General features: G+C 31.0%; 3 protein-coding genes across 4 annotated transcripts; 2 read left to right on the forward strand and 1 right to left on the reverse strand.

Moving 5' to 3' along the window:
- Window positions 1-8,186: 8,186 nt before the first annotated feature.
- Window positions 8,187-8,402, forward strand: LOC110227459. The gene is given in 2 exon segments (XM_021021560.1): window positions 8,187-8,212; window positions 8,267-8,402. Coding segments are annotated over 2 exon segments (162 nt in total).
- A 695-nt stretch (window positions 8,403-9,097) lies between these two features.
- On the forward strand, window positions 9,098-10,388 carry LOC9311031 (chitinase 10). The gene is made up of 2 exons (XM_002872832.2): window positions 9,098-9,670; window positions 9,922-10,388. Exons 1-2 carry the CDS (start codon window positions 9,198-9,200, stop codon window positions 10,289-10,291), a joined length of 843 nt encoding a protein of 280 aa, XP_002872878.1. The 5' UTR covers window positions 9,098-9,197; the 3' UTR covers window positions 10,292-10,388.
- Window positions 10,171-12,914, reverse strand: LOC9308948 (protoporphyrinogen oxidase 1, chloroplastic). 2 transcript variants are annotated; one of them, XM_021021682.1, is made up of 10 exons: window positions 12,390-12,914; window positions 12,090-12,275; window positions 11,911-11,995; window positions 11,653-11,800; window positions 11,487-11,567; window positions 11,233-11,404; window positions 10,975-11,134; window positions 10,790-10,893; window positions 10,408-10,691; window positions 10,171-10,263 (listed from the first exon to the last, which is right to left on the reverse strand). In XM_021021682.1, the coding sequence occupies exons 1-10, from the start codon at window positions 12,765-12,767 to the stop codon at window positions 10,254-10,256; spliced, it is 1,608 nt and encodes a 535-aa protein (XP_020877341.1). In that variant the 5' UTR covers window positions 12,768-12,914; the 3' UTR covers window positions 10,171-10,253. The 2 variants fall into 2 exon arrangements, with proteins under 2 accessions (XP_020877341.1, XP_002874964.1); XM_002874918.2 differs by lacking the exon at window positions 10,171-10,263 and having other exon boundaries at window positions 10,291-10,691.
- Between the last annotated feature and the right edge of the window lie 10,098 nt (window positions 12,915-23,012).

The raw sequence follows: 23,012 nt of genomic DNA on the forward strand, positions 1-23,012 counted from the left end.
AGCGTCAGAAATGTACACGTGTCAAAGAGTTAAAGGGTAGGATGGAAAGAGTGACGTGTAAATCGGCGATAAATGTCGAGCGTAATCAATTAATTGTTAACAGTGACGGATTTCCGTTAAGTGGCCGTTAGTGGAAAGTTGACGGAGAAAGACGACGTGAATAAGACTCAGTAAAAGACGAGAAGCGTTGTCTTGAAGTCAACGGAGTTGACGGCACGGCATAACGGTGGCACTATCGGACGGTGAAGAAACGTTAAAAGAGAGTGGGACCCACAAAAGGAAGAAAAAGTACCTAATCTCTCCAACTTGGACCATTCATTGAAACCGGAGCTAACTACCAAAGTCTTAACCCGTCATTTATTTTGCCTTTTTCCTTACAAAAAATAGTTAATACCACATTTTATAGCATAGTTTTTAAGTTTTAAAAACTAATAATCAAATTTTCTTAATCTGTCATCGTCAACGAGCTCAGAGAAGACCGTCGTGCAAGGTCATTAAAGTATATTTATATAGATATTATGATTTGGTTAGTTATTTGAGATTCAGATTTGATATCCTTATTGATTCGTTTTATAATTACAAACATAAACTTTTATAAACTTGTTCATTGTTCACTACTATACAGAGTTTTAGATTTGGGTATGGGTAGATGTTCACAATTGTTTATCATGTTATTACGTATTTTTCACATTAAATGCATATAATTATAATTTTATTTGGAAAAATAGTATCATACAAATAGTTAATTTCAAAAGAGAACTTGTTATTTGTTAAGTAGCATTTTGGATTTCGTTTTGTTCAAGATACAAACCCGAGAGGAAAAAATCTTTTGATTGGAAATTGACATACAATAGCTTCTTTAGTCACAGATCAATATTTTAGCTAAGGATATTTTTCAATTCAAGAAAAATAAATATATTTGGACCGTCCTAACTCCTAAAGGCTACTATATTTTGTGGCGCTGAAATTTTTGCTCCTTGATTGTTTAATCTGGATAAAACTTTTTTCTTTGAGCATTAATACAACTAGACTTACTAAAACGATTTTTGATTTAAAAAAGAGAAGGGATTATTATCTAAAATGCCATTTTTTTGGAAAAACTTACGAAAATGCTATTTTTTAATAGTTTACGGATTTTGCCCTTTTTTAACACTTAAAAATATACGTATTTATGATTTTTTTGCAATAATACGTATTTTATACCAAATACTAAACCCTAAGAACAAATGGAACCGACTAAACCCAAACATAACGAGTGAAACGCATATTAAATCATATTTTGGAGCTTGAAAAAGGGCAAAATCCACAAACTATTCAAAAAAGGGCAAAATCACAAATGCCATTATAAAAAAGGACAAAATCCGTAATTAATTCAAAAGAGAAACCATTGAGTCAGGGATTGTCAAAATATAGGAGGGACAAAACCTGTTGTTGAAACGATTGTCAATCATCTGAAATAGTTGGTTAGTTGTGCAAATTTTTCTTCTTATATATTCCCTCTGTTTCATAATATAAGTCGTTTTAGGTAAAAACACGCCGATTAAGAAAATCTACTTTTTAAAAGTTCAACCAATCATAAAAGAGACTGCATAATATAAATAATCATAAAATATTAAAGTAATATATAATTTGCATTGAAACTCGAAAACGACTTATATTGTAAAACAAAAAAAACTTTATCCAAAACGGGAGAGAATTTATATCAGTCATTTAGAATGAAACAGAAGGAAATTTCAAGTTTTTTGGTTATCCTCATTCAAATTCGTTTAGTTAGTACGTATGCATAAAATTGTTACAAAAATTGAAGGAATTTGACTGTTTCCTATTGGTTGAGACGTTGAGTATTAAATGCTGACACATAAGTGAAATATTCTACACCGTATATATACATTTCTAACATCACATTTTTCCAAAATCAAAATCATTATTTATTTATAAAAATATTCTTGTACATGTACATAATTTTCAAATAATTACACATAACTGACTTTTGTTTTGTCTATTTTTCGTTACACGTTTCTACTCGTCGACCAGTCTATTGTGATTAGAAAATCAATTCTTATGAGTATGTTAATTTAAATGTCGACATAATCTATCAAAATATATGGAAAATAATATAATGAAGATGTGGAAAGAACTTTGGTCAATGATATAGAAGATGCCACGTTTCCCAGTTGACACTGAAATCTACAGCTGGAAGGTCCTCTTCCTTAGGGTTTTATTTAATTATTATATACGAAAAAATCGAAAAACCACATTTCATAATTCATAAACTTATAATATGAGCATATATTAAAATTTGAACATTTGGATACAAACTTTTTAAAAAAACATTACAATCAAGTTTTTAAGTATCCATCCATTATCCATCTACATTTCAACTTTCAAGTCGTGATCTTTGCAAGTTTCCATGTGAGAACATTTCGTATCAGCAAGTCAATGATAAGTTTAAATATATTTTAAATAATAAATGCAATTTGGTTTCGTCTTTGAAGTGATTAGAAAGAACAGCAGTAAAAAATTATTAAAATAGCAATGTAAATAGTAAAGTTCTTTTACAGTGACCAAAATACTATTATTTATTTATTTGTGAATGTTATTGATCGATCTATAATCTTTATCGCCTTTTTTTTGGTTGTTAGTACTTAATTTTATCGGTCTTCTTTAAGTTCTTTTTTGAGAAAACATAAATTAAAAATGATAATTTAAGGTAAGATAATGTTAACTAATGTAATGCCTTGTCCATCTCCCCTTTATTTCTAATCAAACTAATTAACATGTGTCTAATGAATAATATCTTAAAACCCATTATCAGTAATTATATAATATGTAAAAGTGAAAGACTTGTTTTCCTCACAATTTTCACGTGAAATGATATGAAAATACCAAATACGATATACTGATGCAAAATTATTGATAAATTACAACACCTTTTTTTTTATAAGTATGTAAACATCATTAGGAAGGAATGTTGAGGTTTCACAAAAGCTTAATCTATACTTTACTACTTTGCCAAGAAAAGAAAAAAAAAACAAGGCGACATAAACTTGAGAAAGGTGAGATTCATTGTAACCAAAATTGCATCAGATTGCTAAAATTTTGGAGTTTCCTTCTTGCAAAACTTGAGTTTCCAATTTATGGAGTTTGTCATTTTGTTTTTCGCTCTTTCTCTCTCAATACCTTGCTCGGTCATAAAACTCGTCATGAGTAGGAAACTAAGAGTGCCTTCACATACCAGACGAGCTACAATTAGAGTTTGGCGAAATGACACATCTATAACTAACTACCTTTTCTTTCTTTGACATATAGAAGTAACTATTATTCGCAAAACTTGAACATATATGCCGAAGATCTAGACTGCTTTTGGACTGAAAAAGATTATAAGTTGAATATTGAATACTTTCAAACATAAACAAAAAACTAAAATTGGGAATGGGGAAGATATCGAGTAAACGAAAACGGCGTTTAGGTAAAGCCCAAAACAAGCAAATAAGAGAAGAGTATAAAAAGTCTACAAATTAGTCCCACACTTTGCCCACACGTTTGGGAGGAAAAATAAATAAAGAGGCCAAATAATACTCCATTTTTTCCCTCATTTTTTTTTCAATTATATTATTCTTCCAATATATAACGTACAAAATACGTTACGTACTTATATGTGTGTATAATAGAAATCAAATAAGAGGATTTAATTAATCATGCAATATGGTCCGCGGCTATTTTCTCGTAGTTGTTTACTAGTGACTAGTGAGGGATCGTGGAATTCTAGCTCGATTTATTAATTAAGTTTGACCTATAGCTACTTCTATTTACTCTCTTCACATGCATGATGCATATATAGAGATATATATATATATATAGTATTATATTAATGAAAATATATTATAGATAATCATAAGTAACCCAATACTATTATACAGCTTTGGATCATGTACCTACAAGTTATAAAGGTTTGCATCAATTAAGTAAAGTGTAGTGATTTTACTGTTGATATGTTTAAAAAACAATTGTGAGAGAATATGGATTGGATTTTTGAAGTATGTATATTTTTATTTGTATTTATTTTGAAAATAATGCAGAAGCGACGAGGTCCAAATTTAAATGGGACCAGCATGTAGGGGGGTTAGCCATCAAATTGCCAATCTTTTTCGTAGCAACTTTGAAAAGGGAGCGACCTCTTTAAATTCATATCCACAATTCATTCAAAGATTCACACTCACTCCCGAATTAGTTTAAAGAATTCATACGTTGATTATGCACATCACGACGCATGTGTTCGTTCACTACGTAAATAAATATGTAAGAATGTGTATATCTCTTAGTTATATTTAAATGTAATTTTTATATCGCAAGTGTTGTTGTTTTAAAAAAAAAAGCTAAGCAGATTTTCTTATTAATTATCAAATGTACACGATAGTTTTCTTTATATACACATTCATATGCTAACATGAATTTAGTGAGCGAAATGCTTATAATACAAATATTATAATGTAGGAGAAATTGAAGTGTATATATTATTGAGACATCATATGCGAATTTTTCTTTTTTTTTTTTTTTGTGGACAACTGGGAAAAGATTATTGTTAACTTTTCATGCTTAAGTTTATAAGTAACTTAACCCACCGATTCGCACGTACAATTAAAGACGATAATATAAACTTTTATATACACATGTTTGTATGTGTGCATTTGTCCACATGGTCTAACAAAAGTCAAAGGACCATTTAATTGTCATCGATATATTGGATTTAATCATTTTTGCCCTTTGTTAGGTTTAATCATATACTTTGATTCTTAATATTCTTCTTCCGGTCCTTTTTTTTTTTTTGGTCAACTTCTCTCAAACCAAACTTCTATATCTATATATACATTTTTGAAGTACACTTAAAAATAAATTTATATATACATTTTTGAAGTACACTTAACAAATAAATCCTAGTTAAGTCTTTACAAAGAATGCCATTATCATAAATTTTTATCTATTAATTAATATTACAAAATATTTTTGAAAAAATATTTTAGAAACTATGGCTTCCAAATATAGTAACAAATTGATTTTGTTTCTAAATTTTCCTAAAACATCTCTACCTAATTTAAACATTATTGTATGATTCCTCTTTCACTTTTATATGATCTTATAGTAATTTATTTTGAATTTATATAAAATACATATAATTAATAAAATAATAAAAAGTTTATGCATATAATGTGATTAAATTTTTTTTAAACGAACATATATTACTTAATTGATGAAGAAAAAATATGTGTACAATGTCTCACATTGCTTAAAAAATTGGGAAATGATTTAGAATCATACTATAAAAAAGACCAAAATAATTCTGAATACAAAACAAAGTATACCACGGGTGAAACCTAGAATTAAAAATAAAGATATAATTATATAATCTTAAATACTAAATAAACCAAACAAATATAATTTAAAATTTAAAAATTTTAGTTTAAAAAAATCGACCCACAATATATCGCGATTGATGAAGAAACAATATGTGTACAATGTCTCACATTGCTTAAAAATTTGGAAAATGATTTAGAATCATATTATAAAAAAAATCAAAATAATTCTGAATACAAAACAAAGTATACCACGGGTGAAACCTAGAATTAAAAATAAAGATATAATTATATAATCTTAAATACTAAACAAACCAAACAAATATAATTTAAAATTTAAAAATTTTAGTTTAAAAAAATCGACCCACAATATATCGCGGGGTAAAATTTTTTTGATGCAAAATAATATCAAATTAATATAATAGTCCATGATTATAAATGTCTGCCAATATTAACACTATATCATTTCTACACCTACAACTCTTCTAAGTACACATATTTCGACGATATTAGTTATAATATAAAATAATTAAATGAAATTTTTTTATTTAATATCAATTTAAAAATCCACTAAATTATAAAATATTATATAAAATTTATAAAATATAATTTTGCCCGCGGTGTACTGCGGATTAAATCCTAGTTAAGAGACAATACTGAAGTTTTATATATATGAACAACTAAAAAGGAAATCAAACTTAGATACACCTTCCAAGCGGTAACTACTCTAAGTTGCTTCACTTATTTAGTTCTTAAATGCACATGTGCCATTTCCGGAACATGCTCTTTTTTAATCTATAAATACTTGAAGTTGTTTTGAGAGAAAGAACAAGCCTTAATTTAAACAAAAAAATCATATCACAAAGAGGAGTTTACATTGATAAAGATTGCTCATTGCTATTGTCATTTTTTGGATTGTCTTAGTTTTGCCAGTCTGTATATGGGTTTTAAGTTGCAATTGAAATTATAGATAGAACCAAGTATTAATTGGTCTAGTAGCATAGATACGTCCTTTTTATCGTGCTTTCCTGGGTTCGAGCGATGTTTGGGAAGAACTCATGTATTTCTACTATCAAAATTTTAAAATTCTAAGTCTCATTATTTTGGTTTGAAAGAGTTCTTCAAATGTCATACTCTTGACTTTGATGTATATAGAAAAAAAAATTAAAGAAGGAGAGTATAACGCCTTAATTACCCAAACCTAAATAAGAAATCAACTTATATATAATCTAATATACATTTTGAAATTCGAACTATTAAAACTTGAACTTAACCTCTTAGCTAGTGTATGCCAAAAAAAAAAAAAGAAGAAGCAAGAACATAAAAAGGATAAGATGTAGATATTTATCTCGATGATATATGTTCTGCGTAGTTCCAAATTTAATAATTTAATCCATGACAATTAGGGTTTGGTGAGTGAAAACGAAAGCCAATTACTGACTAATTGAACAACTTTTCTTACCCAATAAAACAAATATAAAAGAGTGAAGATATATGGCTTATTAGGGTTAGGAATATCGCTGTAAACTATTATCAACAGACGTAAAGTTTGTGAGAAGTGGTCACTCAAAATATTTTCTCCCACTAATACTTGGTTCTTGAATTCACATGATCACACTAACAATAGAAGATCATAAGATTTTTTTTTTTTTTTTTTTGATAACTCAAGAAGATCATAAGATTTAATCATGAATATTGTGGTATATTTGAAAAATATGGTTTCAAGAGCATCATACCGCATATCATTAAAAAAAAAATTAATGATTTTTTTTCACATGTGAATGCAACTCTATTTCCGGGATTCCCTTTGTTACTACTTACTACTACTACTCAAGTACTCATTTGGTCAAAAAGACGGTAAAAGTAAAACTAAATTGTTTTTCTTTGCTTTTGGCTTTTATTTTGACATTTGAACTCAACCTGATTATTACAATCCTATAAATTTTATAATTTAAAAAAATAAAAGTTGTCTAAATCAATGACTAACAATGTGAACATTTTCTCTTGTACGAGTGCAGTTACATTTACAGTTTCGAAATTAATTTAGTTCTACTGGGCTGAAAAATTCGAAACTGGGCCTTCGATTGTCATTGTTAAGCCCCCTATAATACTTGGTAAACAAACTGGTTGTTTCAGCCCAAATCTCATTATGTATGGAAACGAAATGCATTTTGATAATAAACACTTGGAATGTTTGTTTATAATTCTAATTACGATCCTCCATCGAAAATCGAAAGTATAAAGTGAAAAATCCAATCATTGCTCATTGATTTAAAATTAGAATCCGATGAAACTTAACATTATTTTTCTCTAATCATCGTTCATGTTTGATACTGATAGTTTTCTCTTGTATGATTTATATTATGTGATTAGATATATATTCGAGATTTCGATCTAAGCCCACTTGAAAGAACTATGTATACATATATTAAAAAAAATTTGATTGTCAAACCTACATAAATTATACACAGCGTTTTATCATATAAAAAATGGACGTGTAAACTAAAGCAATGGTGATCACTTCACATCGCACCAATGTAGTGGATCTAAACGTCTCTTTTGTGTAATCACGTGGTCGAATTAATGGTCAATCATTTAGCAATTAACCCCAAAAAAAAAAAAAACAGAATAATAAGTAAAGAGCTTGGATAAAAAAGTCGGTTTAGTGGGAGGAGAAGTGGGAATGAAATGATGTTTCAGGGTTCAGGCTCGTCAGGGAAGTGATCCAAAGCCTAATATGCTATTTGCTAAGAGTTTAAAAGAAAAAGATCATCAACCCTTTGAGTAGTGTACTAGGGTTGGAACTTTTCGAAAGACGACAATAATCTCGGATAGATGCATGCTTATGATGTGGTGGGCATGTCTCCATATAATTGCATTGCATTTGTTGTCGGCTTCTAGTGATTAAACATTAGCTCGTCTACTGAAAAGTTGGAGAAGGGAATCAGAAACTCGTACCCTACATATGGTTGCTCTTCTGCTGGTTTAATAGTTGGGATTGATCGTGTACTAGTCTTTCTTAAAGGCCAAGAATTTTGACGTCGTGGTTAATAGAAAATTGGATCTACTATATATATGTTGGCGATTTACTGTTTTTATTTACAAATAATTGGATCTTGATCTTATTAAAAAGTCGTCACGACTTGGTCCAATTCATATCACAAGTTGCTCGGCACTTTACATGTTAGTTAGCCACCGACCTCGAACTTTGAAATTTTATATTTCTTAACTTCAAAAACAGTCTTTGATAGTTTTGTAAACTAATATTTTATCTCAATTTTTTGTATAGCATAGTATTCAAAATGAAACCAAAATTTTAGCATAATTCAGTTTGGTACACTTTCTGTTTTGATTAATATTTACTTCTTAATAAATTACTCTATATTTTAAATTCCAAAGAATTTAAACTTATGTTTGAATTTGGTTTAGTACATTCCAAAGAAGTTTAATTTCCCACATTCAAATTCATGTTGGTCTTCTTCTTAATGTTTTTTTTTTTTTTGTCTTCGTCTTCTTCTTAATGTTATTCAATTGAATTCAGACTGAAATGGTTCAGTTTATCTCGTTTGAAATATATATCATACATTTTCTATAAATCAAGAATGGATCTTCTTTAAAAAGTGGGAAAAAAAGAAGAAGAAGAAGAATGGGTCTTCTAACAATGAAAAAGAGAATAGACCCGCAAATAATTGCAACTATATAAAATGAAAACAATAAACTCCACTAAAAAAAAAGTCAAAACGTTGACCAAACCAAAAACATGTAACTAAGTCTTCCACTACTACATCTCTATATAACAACAAAGCCAAAACCCCATCTTCTCACACAACACAAGAAAGAACCAATATGGAGAAACAAATTTCTCTATTGCTCTGCCTCGTCCTCTTCATCTTCTCAATATCATCCTCGCTCCATGAAACCGAAGCTCGAAAACACAATAAATATAAACCCGCACCGATCATGAGCCTAGTCCCAAGACCTCTCTATCACCAAATCTTCATCCACAAGGACAACAACGCATGCCCTGCAAAAGGTTTCTACCCCTACGAAGCTTTTGTGGAGGCTACAAGGTCCTTCCCGAGGTTTGGGAGCGTAGGAAACTCTTGGACAAGGCGGCGCGAAGTGGCTGCGTTTTTGGCGCAGATATCTCACGAGACAACAGGTGGTTGGGCCACGGCACCGGACGGACCGTACGCGTGGGGATTATGTTTTAAAGAGGAAGTGAGTCCACAGAGTAATTATTGTGATGCCTCTAATACGCAGTGGCCTTGTGTTCCTGGCAAGTCTTACAAAGGAAGAGGTCCCATTCAACTTTCTTGGTAAGTCTAGAATATTAATTATTAACCAATAACCATTTATACCTATTTATTTTCTCGAACAACCAGGTTATTTTCATGCATTCACTGATAGAAATCCATGAAAATGTTAGAACAGTATACAGTTCTATCATTTTGCAAATTACCAACTAAATTTTTTTAACATCTTCGTTATTTTCTACAGTTTTCATATCCATATATCATTCTTAGGCTCTTAGCGTTTGGTTAATTTTACTCTTTTTTGGGATAAATAGGAATTACAATTACGGACAGGCGGGTCGAGCATTGGGTTTCGACGGTTTACAGAAACCAGAACTTGTAGCCAACAACTCCGTTTTAGCTTTCAAGACAGCTCTTTGGTTTTGGATGACTGAACAGACTCCTAAGCCGTCCTGCCATGATGTTATGGTCAACCGATACAGACCGACGAAAGCAGATAGGGCAGCAAACCGGACTGTCGGTTATGGTTTAGTCACCAACATCATAAACGGCGGTTTAGAATGTGGGATTCCAGGAGATGGACGGGTCAGTGACCGGGTCGGGTATTTCCAAAGATACGCTCAGTTGTTTAAAGTCACCACAGGACCTAATTTAGACTGCGAGAACCAAAGACCCTTCTCCTAAATTAACTATAAACTCAAATCTATGTATCAAATGAAATTGAAGTTTAATATCTCAGTATTTAATAAAATTCACGCAAGCTGAGAGATTTAATGTTTTACATTGACTTGTAAGCGTACCGTGACATGAAGTTGTTGACCTCAGTCGCGGTTTCATATGCGCCTTCTACACACCGGCCTAAGGCTACACCAGCAACGTAATTGCCACCCAAAAATAGCCCTTCGTAGCCCGAAGACGTTAGAGATGATTTAGCCGTGTCAAGGATATCAAAGTGACCAACTAGAAACTGAGGAATGGCTTGAGGCCATACCCTAACTCCTAATTTAAGTGGATCAGCCGAATTAGGCTTAATTAGCATTTTCCTCAAATCCCTGTCAACTGCTTCCACTAACTCACCTTCGGACTGCGGAATCAAAACCCAAGAGAGAGAGAGAGGAAAATACCAGTTCTTAGGTTTACTTGTTTGAAAAAGATGTACTACAAGTGTTTGTTGTATTTTACCTTGGACAGAATCCCGGTGTTTGTAGACCCGCCAATGTAGTTCAACAGCAAAATTCTTCCGGGCGGTGCTCGATTTGGAAAGAGCGAGGAGCTGTATATAGTTCCTGAAGAAATCGTAGCAACCGCATGAAGATTCTATGAACATTTTGACATAATTGACAATGAAAACTACAAGATATATATACCTAATGTTTCAACTCCTTGCGTGCGTGGATGCAATTGCCCGAAACCCTTTAGTTCACCATCTATTAAACATTCTGTTCGGATTGCTTCTTCCGGGTACGAGACAGAGACTGCTGCAACTGGTGGATAATATAGTTTTGAGAGTGCATTTGCTGCAGATTCCTGAGAAGATAACAGTTGCAGCACGCGATTTAAGAACCCATATTTGTTGAATCTACGAATTTTTTGCAAATTCCTAGTTCCCAAAACGAGAAACTTACAGAAAGAGGGCGCAAGAGACCGCTTGCAACATGAGATGGCACAGTCATTACAACACTTTTGCTCTGCACGGAAACTACACCATCTGGAGTCTCATAGGTTAAGTTGTATCCTCCGCTGTCCAGCTTAGTGATACCTGAGAGCTTCCAAGACAACTTAACTTTGCTACCTAACCTGTCAAATTGCAAAAGATTTCAGAAAACATTTGAAAGTTTTTCCCTTTTCCCTTCCAATAGAGAGAGACAAGTAATGATACCTTGCTGATATTGCTTCTGGCAACATTCGAAGTCCCTTCCTGAAAGAACCAACTGTTTGGCCCTTTGGTTTTGGCAGGCGCCTGAAGAAGCAGGTTGAGATGTTTTACAAATATATATATCAAGGGACAAAAGACCCCAAGCAACTGAAAAGTTTATGTTACTCACGGGTCTCGCTCTGCCTTGGGAGCGTTTTTCCTCTCCTGAATAGCCTTAAAAGTACCACCTATGATGCTTCCACCATTTTGCTCTAGTTTCCAAACCTTCCCAAACGCTGCTTTCATACTCAGTTTCGAAGGATCACCCGCATAAACACCTAAAAACATTGAAATCTAAAGTATTAAGGGTGCACTAGAACAAAATGAAATCTGCTAGACAATCAGATTCGCAGAGTGCATATGAAGTTCTATATGTCACTCACTCTACCTGAACAAAACGGTTCAATCAGGCGCTCAAAAACCTCATCACCAAGGTTACGCCGTACAAACTCCTCCACGGATTCTTCACGACCCTGTCACCTTTGCCAAACTCTAAGAACATGAGCAGATTCTACCAACATAAAGCCTAAAAAATCGTATTGATCTAAAGGTGGTAAGAATACACACTGGAGGTGATGGTCGAATGCCAAGTGCACCAAACCCAGCTCTAATCTTCCCACCAATGCTCATCAAATCGAAGAACGGTAAGTCTGTTAGCTTCGATGGAACCGGCCTCAATTTCCCATCCCACAACACAAACCTTGGCGCAGTAGGATCTCCCAATACCAAATCATCCTTCAAACCACTATCTACCTGAACTAACCATAAACAGAGAAAGGCTAAATTCACAAATCTCATCTACAACATTCAAGCAATTCAATTACATTTTTCTCAGTAACAACGAAACTTTCACAATCAAGAACTTACCACCATAGTGAGCATAGGATCAGACGGCTGAAAACTATTAGGACCTTCTTCCCAGAGAAAACCATTCTCTTCACGAGTGATAATGTTGCCTCCAACACGATCCTTAGCCTCAGTCACAATCAAATTCGGTGTAGCGTTAGGATGCTTCGTAGCAAGCGCCTGCGCGATGCAAAGACCACTGATACCTCCGCCGACAATCACACAATCCGCCGTGACGGTGGTGCCTCCTCCGCCGCTAATTTTGGAAGATCCGACGATTGGTCCACCGGCCACCGAACAACGGAGCTTAAGAGGCTTATAGACATTTAATCGGAGATTCGGTTTCGAGAACGACGGAAGAAGCGATTGAGTCGTCGGACGGAGAAGAGATAACTCCATGGAAATCGCAGAGAATTCAGAATTTTGTCAGCTTCTTGCCTTTTTTCAGATTGGGTAATCTTCTTCAGACGAAAGAAGAAGAAGACGACGAGGAATATTCACCTGCATTTACTCACACCATAAGTGTGTGCACACCATATACTTTTCTTTGGATTTGGGTTTTGTTTGAGTTGGGTTTGACTCAAATAACTTTTATTGGCCCAAATTTGTAATAAGATAGTTATAGGCCCAATAGAGATATAACCAAACCTTGAAACCCATTACATTTTTGCTTTGCTTTGCTTTATTAAGTTCAATACGTATTATCATAATGAATGACCCTTTATTTGGAAAAAGATGTTTGGTTTTATTTTCTAATTAATGTTTGTTTTTATTTATTTATTAATTTGGTAATAGTATTAGTGACCAAATTTTGATGTAAATATTAGTTAGTTATCATTGATAACTTATCATTGATAACTTATCATTTTTTTTAAACTAGTTTAATTCTTATTCCATTAATTAATTACTACAACATATTAATTCTAGCTATTTAACCATAAAATATTCAGTTATTTAAATATCTATACAAATTTACCATCAATTATCCATGAGAATCATGTTTGTTGTCAAAGTCCACTATTACCATTTAAACCTTAAATTTAATCAGAACGAACAACTTTATAAAATCAGACTAAACCGACTAATTCTTACAAAAACTTCAAAATATCCTCTTGATTTTTCACTCGTTTGCTTCCATTTAAAGTCAACTAGCTACGATAATTTCTCTAATAGACAGAAAGTTGTGACACCACCTCTTTTTTTTCGTATCATAATTATTGTTATTATTATTTTGATTACTGTTGAAGTTATGATTAAAAAAAACTTAGATATTAGTATAAGGCAACATGCTTAAATCAAATTTAAGATAAATATATAATTCGATCGAAGTATTATGACCCACTTGGTTAATCAAACCGACGTCATAGAGTAAACACCACATAATAATTAAATAAAGACAGGACTGGTGCATGTGTTTATGCTCTCCCTAATTACTCAAGGCCCTAAAGATTGTGTCTTTGTCTCGCGTCATTGTCCACTTATCTTTCTAATTAAAATTTCAACAAAAAAATGTATTTTAAGAAAAAATTATCTGATAGCGATATCAATAATTAGTTTTATTTTCTTGATATAACTTATGGAGATTTTTAGAGATAAACGGGTGTGATTTAAGCAATATATGTATGATCAAAATGATTTATGTTAATCTTTCAAATCAAATGGGTTGTCATCCTCTACATCAATAAAAAAATAAACTCAACTTTTAATTAGATTTCAAAGACATAATGAGATTACGTTTTTAATTGCCCTTAAAAAACAAAAAAAAATTCCCTTTTTCTTGATACTTCGAATTTCGAAATCCGTTTTAGAAAATTTTGTGACCTTAAATGATTTTTTGTTACTTTGTGTCGTGTTCACTTGTATCCCATCAAACATCTATTCCTAGTTAGAGTGAAATAAATGGATCGGTTCATAATTATGCACAAAACCTTCATCATAACCAAATTTCTTTGTCGACGACGAATTCTAAAATTTTAATTATATCATTGTTTTAGGCAATGATGATTACCACTTACATTATTAGTGTGGCGTTTTGATGTGCTTCTATCGTTTTTTTTTTAACTACATTGATTAAAAGAAGACTAGAAGTTTGAAACATTTATTTCAAACAAATAAAGCATAATCTCAAGGGAAAATTTTTTGTGTACGTACTTCAAACAAAGAATCTTATCTTTTTCTCTTCAATTTATTTTTTTACGGTAAAACAAATCAAAAGGAAAGAAAACATAATATTAAAAAAAACAGAAAAAAAAATTATTTATTAAAAATAGAAGAAACATGCATCTTGGGAAAGACATGAATGGAACATACAGTATCAAACAAGAAACTTCACTGCCACTTGCCAAATGCCACGTACGCATGAACCCAACCGTGTGGACAGCGATGCACGGCGATTAAATTAATACACTTCCGAGATCAAGTAATTAAGGTCGTCGTCATTAATACACATTTCATATTATATAAAATATTATATAATAAAAATAATTATAAAATAATAAAATAATATATAATTTTATTGAAACTTGAAAACGATTTATATTTTGAAACAAAAAAATTTCTTCAAAACGCCTTATATTTTAAGACGGAGGGAGTATTACATTTTACTAATACTAATAATTTGTCCAAATATTAAGTGGACTTTTTCATTATACAGTTTCCAGCTAACAATATTGATATACTATACGACATTAAATCAATGTTGATTTGATATTCGATAATACATACATAATTTTTATTTTTGAATAATTAAGATACGTTTAATTTTGTGTACGATATGTATGATAATAATTTAGTAAACGTGATTTAAAAAATCGTACGTGTCGTAGTCGAAATGACAAGACAGGTTCGAAAATAAAAATTACAAAAACCAATCAAATAGTTTTTTTTTTTTTTAAATGTCACCGTCTGGAGACCATGACCATTGTACGCAAAAAAAATCTTTGGACGTGTGCATTGATATGTATCTTCTCGTAGACTCAGCCCTGATCCCTAATCTTACTTTAAAGTATTAAATACTTGCAATAATATACGACATTACATTATTTTCACAAAATATACAGCCACCGACGTACAGATAGGCAAACTCTCTTCATTTTATTTTTTTTGTAGCTTTCTTGCAGGGTTTTATATAAATAAATAGATAACATATTTTTATATTTATGTAACTATATCATAAACTCACGTTTGGTATAATAGTCATCGTATGTTATCCAATGAAGTACCGTTTTATGCTCTATTTACGTAACAATGTCAATTATAATCAGTTTTAACATGTTAGAATTAGCGACAGTAGCAGAATTAGAACTGTTACCAGTTACAACATTAACAGCTTCCAGCTATACAAATGATATGGTAACAATTTTGACATATTATATGTAATTTAAAACATGTTATTGGTTTCAAACCCAAAATCATTAGTTTTCCTCTCAAGCTGTAAATTTTTCCTAAAAAAATTTCAAAACTTTTGGCTTTTAAGTGGCATTAATCGTAAAACGGTTTTCTTTTGGTTAATATAATTTTACATCATTCCAAAAAAAAAAAAGTGTTAACATCATGTTAACAATTGGTATTAAGTTTGTAGACCTGTCTAATAGACCATGAGTTCGATATTGAGACTATCTCCAATGTAAAGCTCTATATTTTTTCTCTAAAATAGAGTAACTCTATAATAGAGTAGAATTCTCTCCAATGTGTTACTCTATTCCTTGCTCTAAAATAGAGGTAGTGTAAAAAATAGAGGAAAATTATAGAATTGCTCTATATATAGAGCAATCTTCACTTTTATTATATTTTAGAGTAAAATATAGAGTAGAGTTGGAGAGAATTTTGCTCTATATTAGAATTTAGAGGAAAAAATAGAGTGAGGTTGGAAATGCTCTTAAGAATTTGATCTTAATAATTTTTCTTCTTCTTAAAAAAAAAGTAGTTTATTGGTTTGTAATAGTATGATTAATTGTCGTTTGATTTTTCCAAAAATGACGCTATTTTTGGCGTTAATAACATTACTTTTTTCATTCAATGTGGTTACACTTGTGTTTTATGAGTGATTGTGAGTGGTATATACTGTGGTATTAATGCCATTAAGTCATCAACTATATATATCAACTTGGCTACCACTGAAAGCTATTTTCTAGCTTTTTCTTCCCAGCTACATATTCTCCACGTTTTTTTCTACAACTGAAGATATTTTTTCCCATATGGAATACAAAAAAATTTCTGGTTCTAATCGGTGTACTACAAATATGGATACTGCAAAATTGCGAGATAATAAAAAACAAAAAAAAAGTTGCGAGAAAGAATGGCAGTCATTGAATAAAAAATGTACAGTCACTTACATATGTATAAATGTTATTTTTTTTTGCCACCGCAGAATCATTCATATATAATTACCAATAAATTATTATTATTTTTGATAAAAAAAAGTGCGTATATACAATTAGTCTGTTCGTCTGGTCGCCGCAGGTAGTTGCGGCAGCGGCAGACGCAAGTAAGGTTGTTCATTTGGTCGCTGCAGGTATCTGCGGCTAAAAATTTTGGATGCTAATTAAAGTCAGCGTCAAACGATTAAAAGCTGCGGTTGCCGCTACCGCAACTGCTTGCGGTGACAAAACGAACAACAACCTGATGTAATGTTTGCCGCCACCGCTGTCGCCTGCAGCGACAAAACGAACAGACTAAATTATGAATTACAACCAGTGGCTAATGACGATGGTTATTTTGTAGATGTTAAAGTCGTTTTTTAAAAACTAGTATGTCATTATATGTCTAGATCATTTTCTATACAATATAATAATAAATCATATTTTGCAAATAATTTTGCATGTTTTTGGCCAAAACAATTCACAAGCTCCGAAAGTCATTGGATGCGTTCAGTTATTCCAAAACTCAAATAATTATTAGTATGTTTTTGCCTTAATAATATTATTTTTTGCAAATCAGAGTAAAAAATCTCAATAATTATTAGTCCAAAATCCTAATCGGGTCCCGAAAGATCGATCGACCCGAGTCTGGATCCACAAGAATCTGTCACATAAAAGAACGTGGGAACGTACGGTCGGAAAATGACGTAGGATCCCGAGTTAGCTAGCTGATATTGGAATAAATTGAGCTCGTCAACACGTACGCATACAAAGTGTAAAAGAAAGAGAGTAAAATATTTATTACTTTTTATTCAACAAAAATATTTGTGTTACTAACAAAAAAAATATTTTTTTTAGTCGTTGAAACCGTTACGAACTTACGACAGAATCTTCCGGCGGTGGTAATTTTGTTCATGGACCAACCCAAATTCTTACACTGTACACAATAACTGTTAAAAAGAAAAATACTCCAATATTTACCAACCACTTTTTGCTCCATGTTAATATTTACTAGAACACGGTCAAAAGTAAAATATTGGAAAACAAAGCTAATGCACACAACTATTTAAGTTAAACATTCGCTCAAATTTACCAAGAAACTAGATAGATAAAATGGCGGGTACAAATAAATTAAAATTAGATAATCAAGTAAGAAATGTAGTAGAATGAATAAAAACTAGCTAGTAATGGAAAATATATGAAGGTTTTAAATGATGTGTTTTCTTGTATAACAGTAACTTTGTCTAGCTAACAGCTGACAGAATTTATCTAAGCACTTTCATCTCAACTTGTTAATCTAAAAGTGATTTTGATTAAAATGCGAGGATTTTAATGTAGCATCTCTTATATTATTTGGTCCACTTAAATATTTATTTATATACATGTGACTATTGACAATTGGAACCTACATTGTCTGACAGATATACATAAGTGGAAACTCATGAATTTTGGGCCAAATATGAGCCAAAAAAAATATGTTAATTATATTTATAGAGCTGATTTGACATTTTGACTTTTGTAGTTTAATTATTTATATGGCTTCTATTTTTAGCTGCACAAAGGAAAGTAAATATGATATGAAAGCGTAATAATGTGAAAGGGAAAGGAAAGAAAAGTTACTAGTCAAGGAGGTTTTGATCTTTGATGTATGTTAATTTTTGCCGGTTGTTATTAGAATTTACAATGGCAGACAAATGTAATAATTAATTTCTAAAAGAGAAAAAATCATGACTAAGGATAATTATAAAAGTGATTAGTACCCCTTTAGCATATCACTATTGCATCAAACTTGGGGTTTGCCGACAATTTCTAGTCAATTACGTCACGATAACTATTGCGCATAATAATTAGAATTTACAGACAATTTGACCAGCAACACAATAAATAAATAAATTTTAATTCACTTAACAATAAAACTTAGCAACATAACTATTGTTTTGAACAATAATACACAATAATGGTATGCTATATATATTGAAAAAAATTGTAATATCATTTCGATAAATTCAATTTTCTATAGTATTAGTGTAAAAAGTATATAGTTTTGATAACCAAAATATATACTCGGTAAACTCATAAATAACAATGTTTTAATTGAAATATTTGAAAACAGTATACGCTTCAATAATTAAAAATAATTTACCAGTTTAAAGAGAAATGTTCTTTAAGAATATCTTCTGTTTTTTTTTTTTTTTTTATCAAATAGAATATCTTCTGTTTAAGAAAACAATTTCATTGGAAATTTTTTAATTTTCTAAAATATATCCGCTTCAATCAAAGTGCCGGCCATTTGATATACAGTTTAAATAAAAATACTGTTTTAGAATATTCATTTTCAAAAATAATCAAAATTGAAAAGTTTAACGTAATTTAAAAATTCCTTACTTTAACAAGGATATGGTAATAGAATTATTTTAATTCGGCTAAATAGCGTTAAAACTTTAATGATATTGATATAACTGTGAAAGTAAATTAGCTTTTCGTTAATATTGATGTTCTTCTTTTTTATCTTGTGTTTCTCGAAGGAACAACGTCTGGATTCGTATTAGATAGGAAATGATAATGATGATAATTCATAATGATTTCATGGTTAGTAGCCAGTAGTACATCCTTAATCACTATATCCATCGCATGGCCCGCAATTCTCCTCTTGTTTTCATCATCAGCTTCGCTTTATATACTTGGACAGTTGGACCCATTACTACAAGTCCTACACGTGTCGACTCTCTAATGATCAAATTATCTATTGCCCAATTTTTCTTTTGACATTAGTTTACACATTAATTTCTAACTAATTTCTATTGAAGAAAGACGGACACTCTAGTTAACACAGAGGCTTTGAAGTTAATAAGAAAATCTAAGACACTTATTAGCGTTAAGATCCTTTAAGTTTAAGTTGTTTAACCGTACCTAACAATTTTTTTTGACATAGTTGGTTAAATAATTTGCGACGAGTTCTAGGTGGTCATGCGAAGCCCTTTTTCTTTGTATATAATCAGATTAATTTAATATACAGGTGATTGAATTTATAATTTTATTCTTAAATATTATTGAGGAAAAAAAAACTCACCGAAATTTTATTTATGACCTAATAGACTTTCATTCAACTTTTTGCATCATATATACAATGCAGTTTTTCAATACCAAATTCTTTATTGGATATCGTTGGTAAACTATACACATCAAAACATTCTTCAACGTTGCTCGTGATTTAGATAATTAGGTCGTTGTCCAAATTTTAAACCCTATATTCAGTATCTCTTATTTATTCATACCCTAAGACGTAATTATTCTCCGTGTGAAACTAGACATTATGCTATATTTAACAAGTAAATAGTATTCGGAAAAGATATGAGCTATCATTGTTATACATCTTTATAGTCATTTGAAAACAACGAAATGAAATATTTTATGTTCAAATTTTGATATCATAATTAAGAAATGGCGATCCATAAAGAAATTGTCCAGTTTATTATTAAGTAACTCTTCTGCCAACTTTTTTTAAAAAAATACTCAATGATCTTTTTTTCTAAAAAAAACATATGGCTCGAAAATTTTAATTCACTCATTTTATTTGAAAACCCTACTTAATTGATTGTCATTTTATGTTTGGATCCTACATCGAAAATGTGAATAAACCAACACTAGTATATAAAAGGCATGCTTGAACCACTTCACTTAGTATTAATTGTTTCGAATTGGATATCCATAATTTCTTATATAGTATCAAAGTCAAGTAAACACAAACGGATATAGTCATATAACCAATCTAAAATAAAGTGAGAATTGGTCCAACATGAAGAAATCAAAAGATAATTATCTAGAAATGGTATGTTAGAATCTCACACCGATAATACAAAGAAACCAACACCATATATACCTCCACTTATTTTAAATTACTTTTTTAGTTAAAAAGTTATAATTGCTCGCAATTCGTCATTCAAAGCAATTTAGCTTGTTGAACAAAAAAAGGCAATTTAGCTTATGTTGTCCTCTAGCCGGAAATATATACGTTATGTCTCTAAAAATAAAACAAATAAATATGTTACTAATTTTTTTGTTTTGATAACTAATACACAAAATATGTTTTGCTCATAATTTTACGTGTCAAAAATGTGTGTTGTTGCATGAAAAAATTAAATATGAGAGATCATCAACTCGAGAGAATCTCGTCGGGGACATTCGATGAAAAAAAAAACTTGAAAGAACCAAAAAGAAGATGACAAAACTTTTTTATTTTATTGCACACGCATATAGTTAAATATGTATATCTATAATATAAGACATTTCTTTTTTGGCACGACATTTATCTACTATTGTAGAATTAATTATAGATTTTGCCCTTTTTTTATAGTGGCATTTGTGGATTTTGCCATTTTTTGAATAGTTTATAGATTTTGCCATTTTTCAGGTTCCAAAAATATGATTTAACATGCGTTTCACTCGTTATGTTTGGGTTTAGTCGGTTCCATTTGTTCTTAGGATTTAGTATTTGGTATAAAGTACGTATTTTTGCAAAAAAAATCACAAAATACGTACATTTTTAAGTGTTAAAAAATGGCAAAATCCGTAAACTATTCAAAAAATAGCATTTTCGTAAGTTTTTCCTAAAAAATGGCATTTTTGACAATAATCCCACTATTGTAAAGAATGGTATTATTGGAGTCTCGACCCTCTCTATTCGTGGGGTCCTTATAATAAGTCTTTTATAACCATTAACCATTTATAGATAGCTTCCTCAATATTGACTTGTAAATTGTAATCTTGTATAAAAATATATTTTTTTTAATATATACAACGCTAGCCACCATATGGATGAAAGAAAAAGTACCTTCATAATTCATATCACTAAATACTTTAAAATAAAAAGTGTTTGAAACTATAGAAAAAATATGGTTCACTAAAGAATAATAATATAACATGAAGAGAAAAAATACCCATCACGACCTCTCCAAATTGCCTTTATTGTAGAATTATGTGACGCTGTCTGTATATGAACGTACGTGTGGATAGTTACCCTACATGTCTTTGAACAATTGTTATCAATATAAATATATTCATTTATTGAAATTCAATATATTTACATCGTAGTATCCGATTCAATTTTGAGTGGAACAAAATATTGGACAATAACGAGTTTAGCCATTTCACATTAAATTAGATTTATAGGACCAAAAATAAAAATAAAAATATATTATATACACGTAGTTAAATATCATCAATATATATTTATCATCAATGTTATTTGAAATGGGTGTTCGGATAAATCTTTTAGTGTCTAGCTAAAACAGTACATGTACTTATATATGCATCTGAAAGAACATGTTTAACATGTCCTTCTGATTTTGATCGGTTAGTTTTTTTCCGCTTTACTAGAAACTCTTCTTCGTAGTTTGACCATGATCATATAAATTTACTCAAAATTAATTAATGAACTAGATTAGGGTAAGATTCAATAATTCATACTTAGTATAACAAGGCGTGTATATATAAATTTTGATCGAATTCATATCCAAAAAAAAAAGTTGCCCAACACGAATATTTTTAACATGGAGGCTCTGCCCATCTGAGGGAGAGGCCGGTAAAACCATCTCAAAAATGCCAAGAGATGCAGTGGATGGATGTTGAAAAACGAGGCAAAAAGGTCGTACGTGGTTAGTTAGCTAACCGTATCATCTCCTCCTCTCTTCTGATCATTAGCTAATGTCTCCTTAAATTCCAATATTTTTTAAAAAAAATCTTAAAACTGTATGATCCCATTGGATCATAAACTTTACTATTTACTTATTTAATTTTAATGCACCAAATTAACCACATATAAACGCAGAAAAAGAAAAAAAATCTAATTATTTTTCTGTTCACTTGCGTTTAAGTATTTATTTGCAAAGGCGAAAAGAAAAAAAATTAAAAGAAAAGTCTATTGTTATTTTTTTTTTTTTTTTTCACTGAAAGATTTTCATTATATAATACAAGAGTGGAATACATGGGTGGAATACGTTTTTGGGATGCGTTTTCGAAATACAATACCGGCGGAAAACAAAGAAATCCCCAGAAGCTAAAGCCCGATACACGGGAAACATAAGAAAATATACTAAAGTCAAGAAGTGAAGCTCTCGAAATCATCGAAAAAGTCGGAGGAGAACAGAAACCGCGGAAATAAGAGCTCAAAGGTCGCAAGCTAGAGGACCTACCACCGCAAATGGAGAAGGACCAGGGATAGTGGAAACCGCGAAGACATATCCCAACTAAAAACGATTATCCCAAACATATGAAAACGCCGCGAATC

This window comes from Arabidopsis lyrata (genome assembly GCF_000004255.2).
Source record: "Arabidopsis lyrata subsp. lyrata unplaced genomic scaffold ARALYscaffold_6, whole genome shotgun sequence".
Taxonomy (NCBI): Eukaryota; Viridiplantae; Streptophyta; class Magnoliopsida; order Brassicales; family Brassicaceae; genus Arabidopsis; species Arabidopsis lyrata.

Excerpts from the sequence above, each read along its gene's own strand:
- LOC9311031 (XM_002872832.2), top strand. The coding sequence starts at position 9,198 with ATGGAGAAACAAATTTCTCTATTGCTCTGCCTCGTCCTCTTCATCTTC. Across the intron at positions 9,671-9,921 it reads GGTCCCATTCAACTTTCTTG|GAATTACAATTACGGACAGG; the intron begins GTAAGTCTAGAA and ends TGGGATAAATAG.
- LOC9308948 (XM_002874918.2), bottom strand. The coding sequence starts at position 12,767 with ATGGAGTTATCTCTTCTCCGTCCGACGACTCAATCGCTTCTTCCGTCG. Across the intron at positions 11,801-11,910 it reads GATTGAACCGTTTTGTTCAG|GTGTTTATGCGGGTGATCCT; the intron begins GTAGAGTGAGTG and ends CAATGTTTTTAG. Across the intron at positions 10,692-10,789 it reads ACACCGGGATTCTGTCCAAG|TCCGAAGGTGAGTTAGTGGA; the intron begins GTAAAATACAAC and ends TTGATTCCGCAG.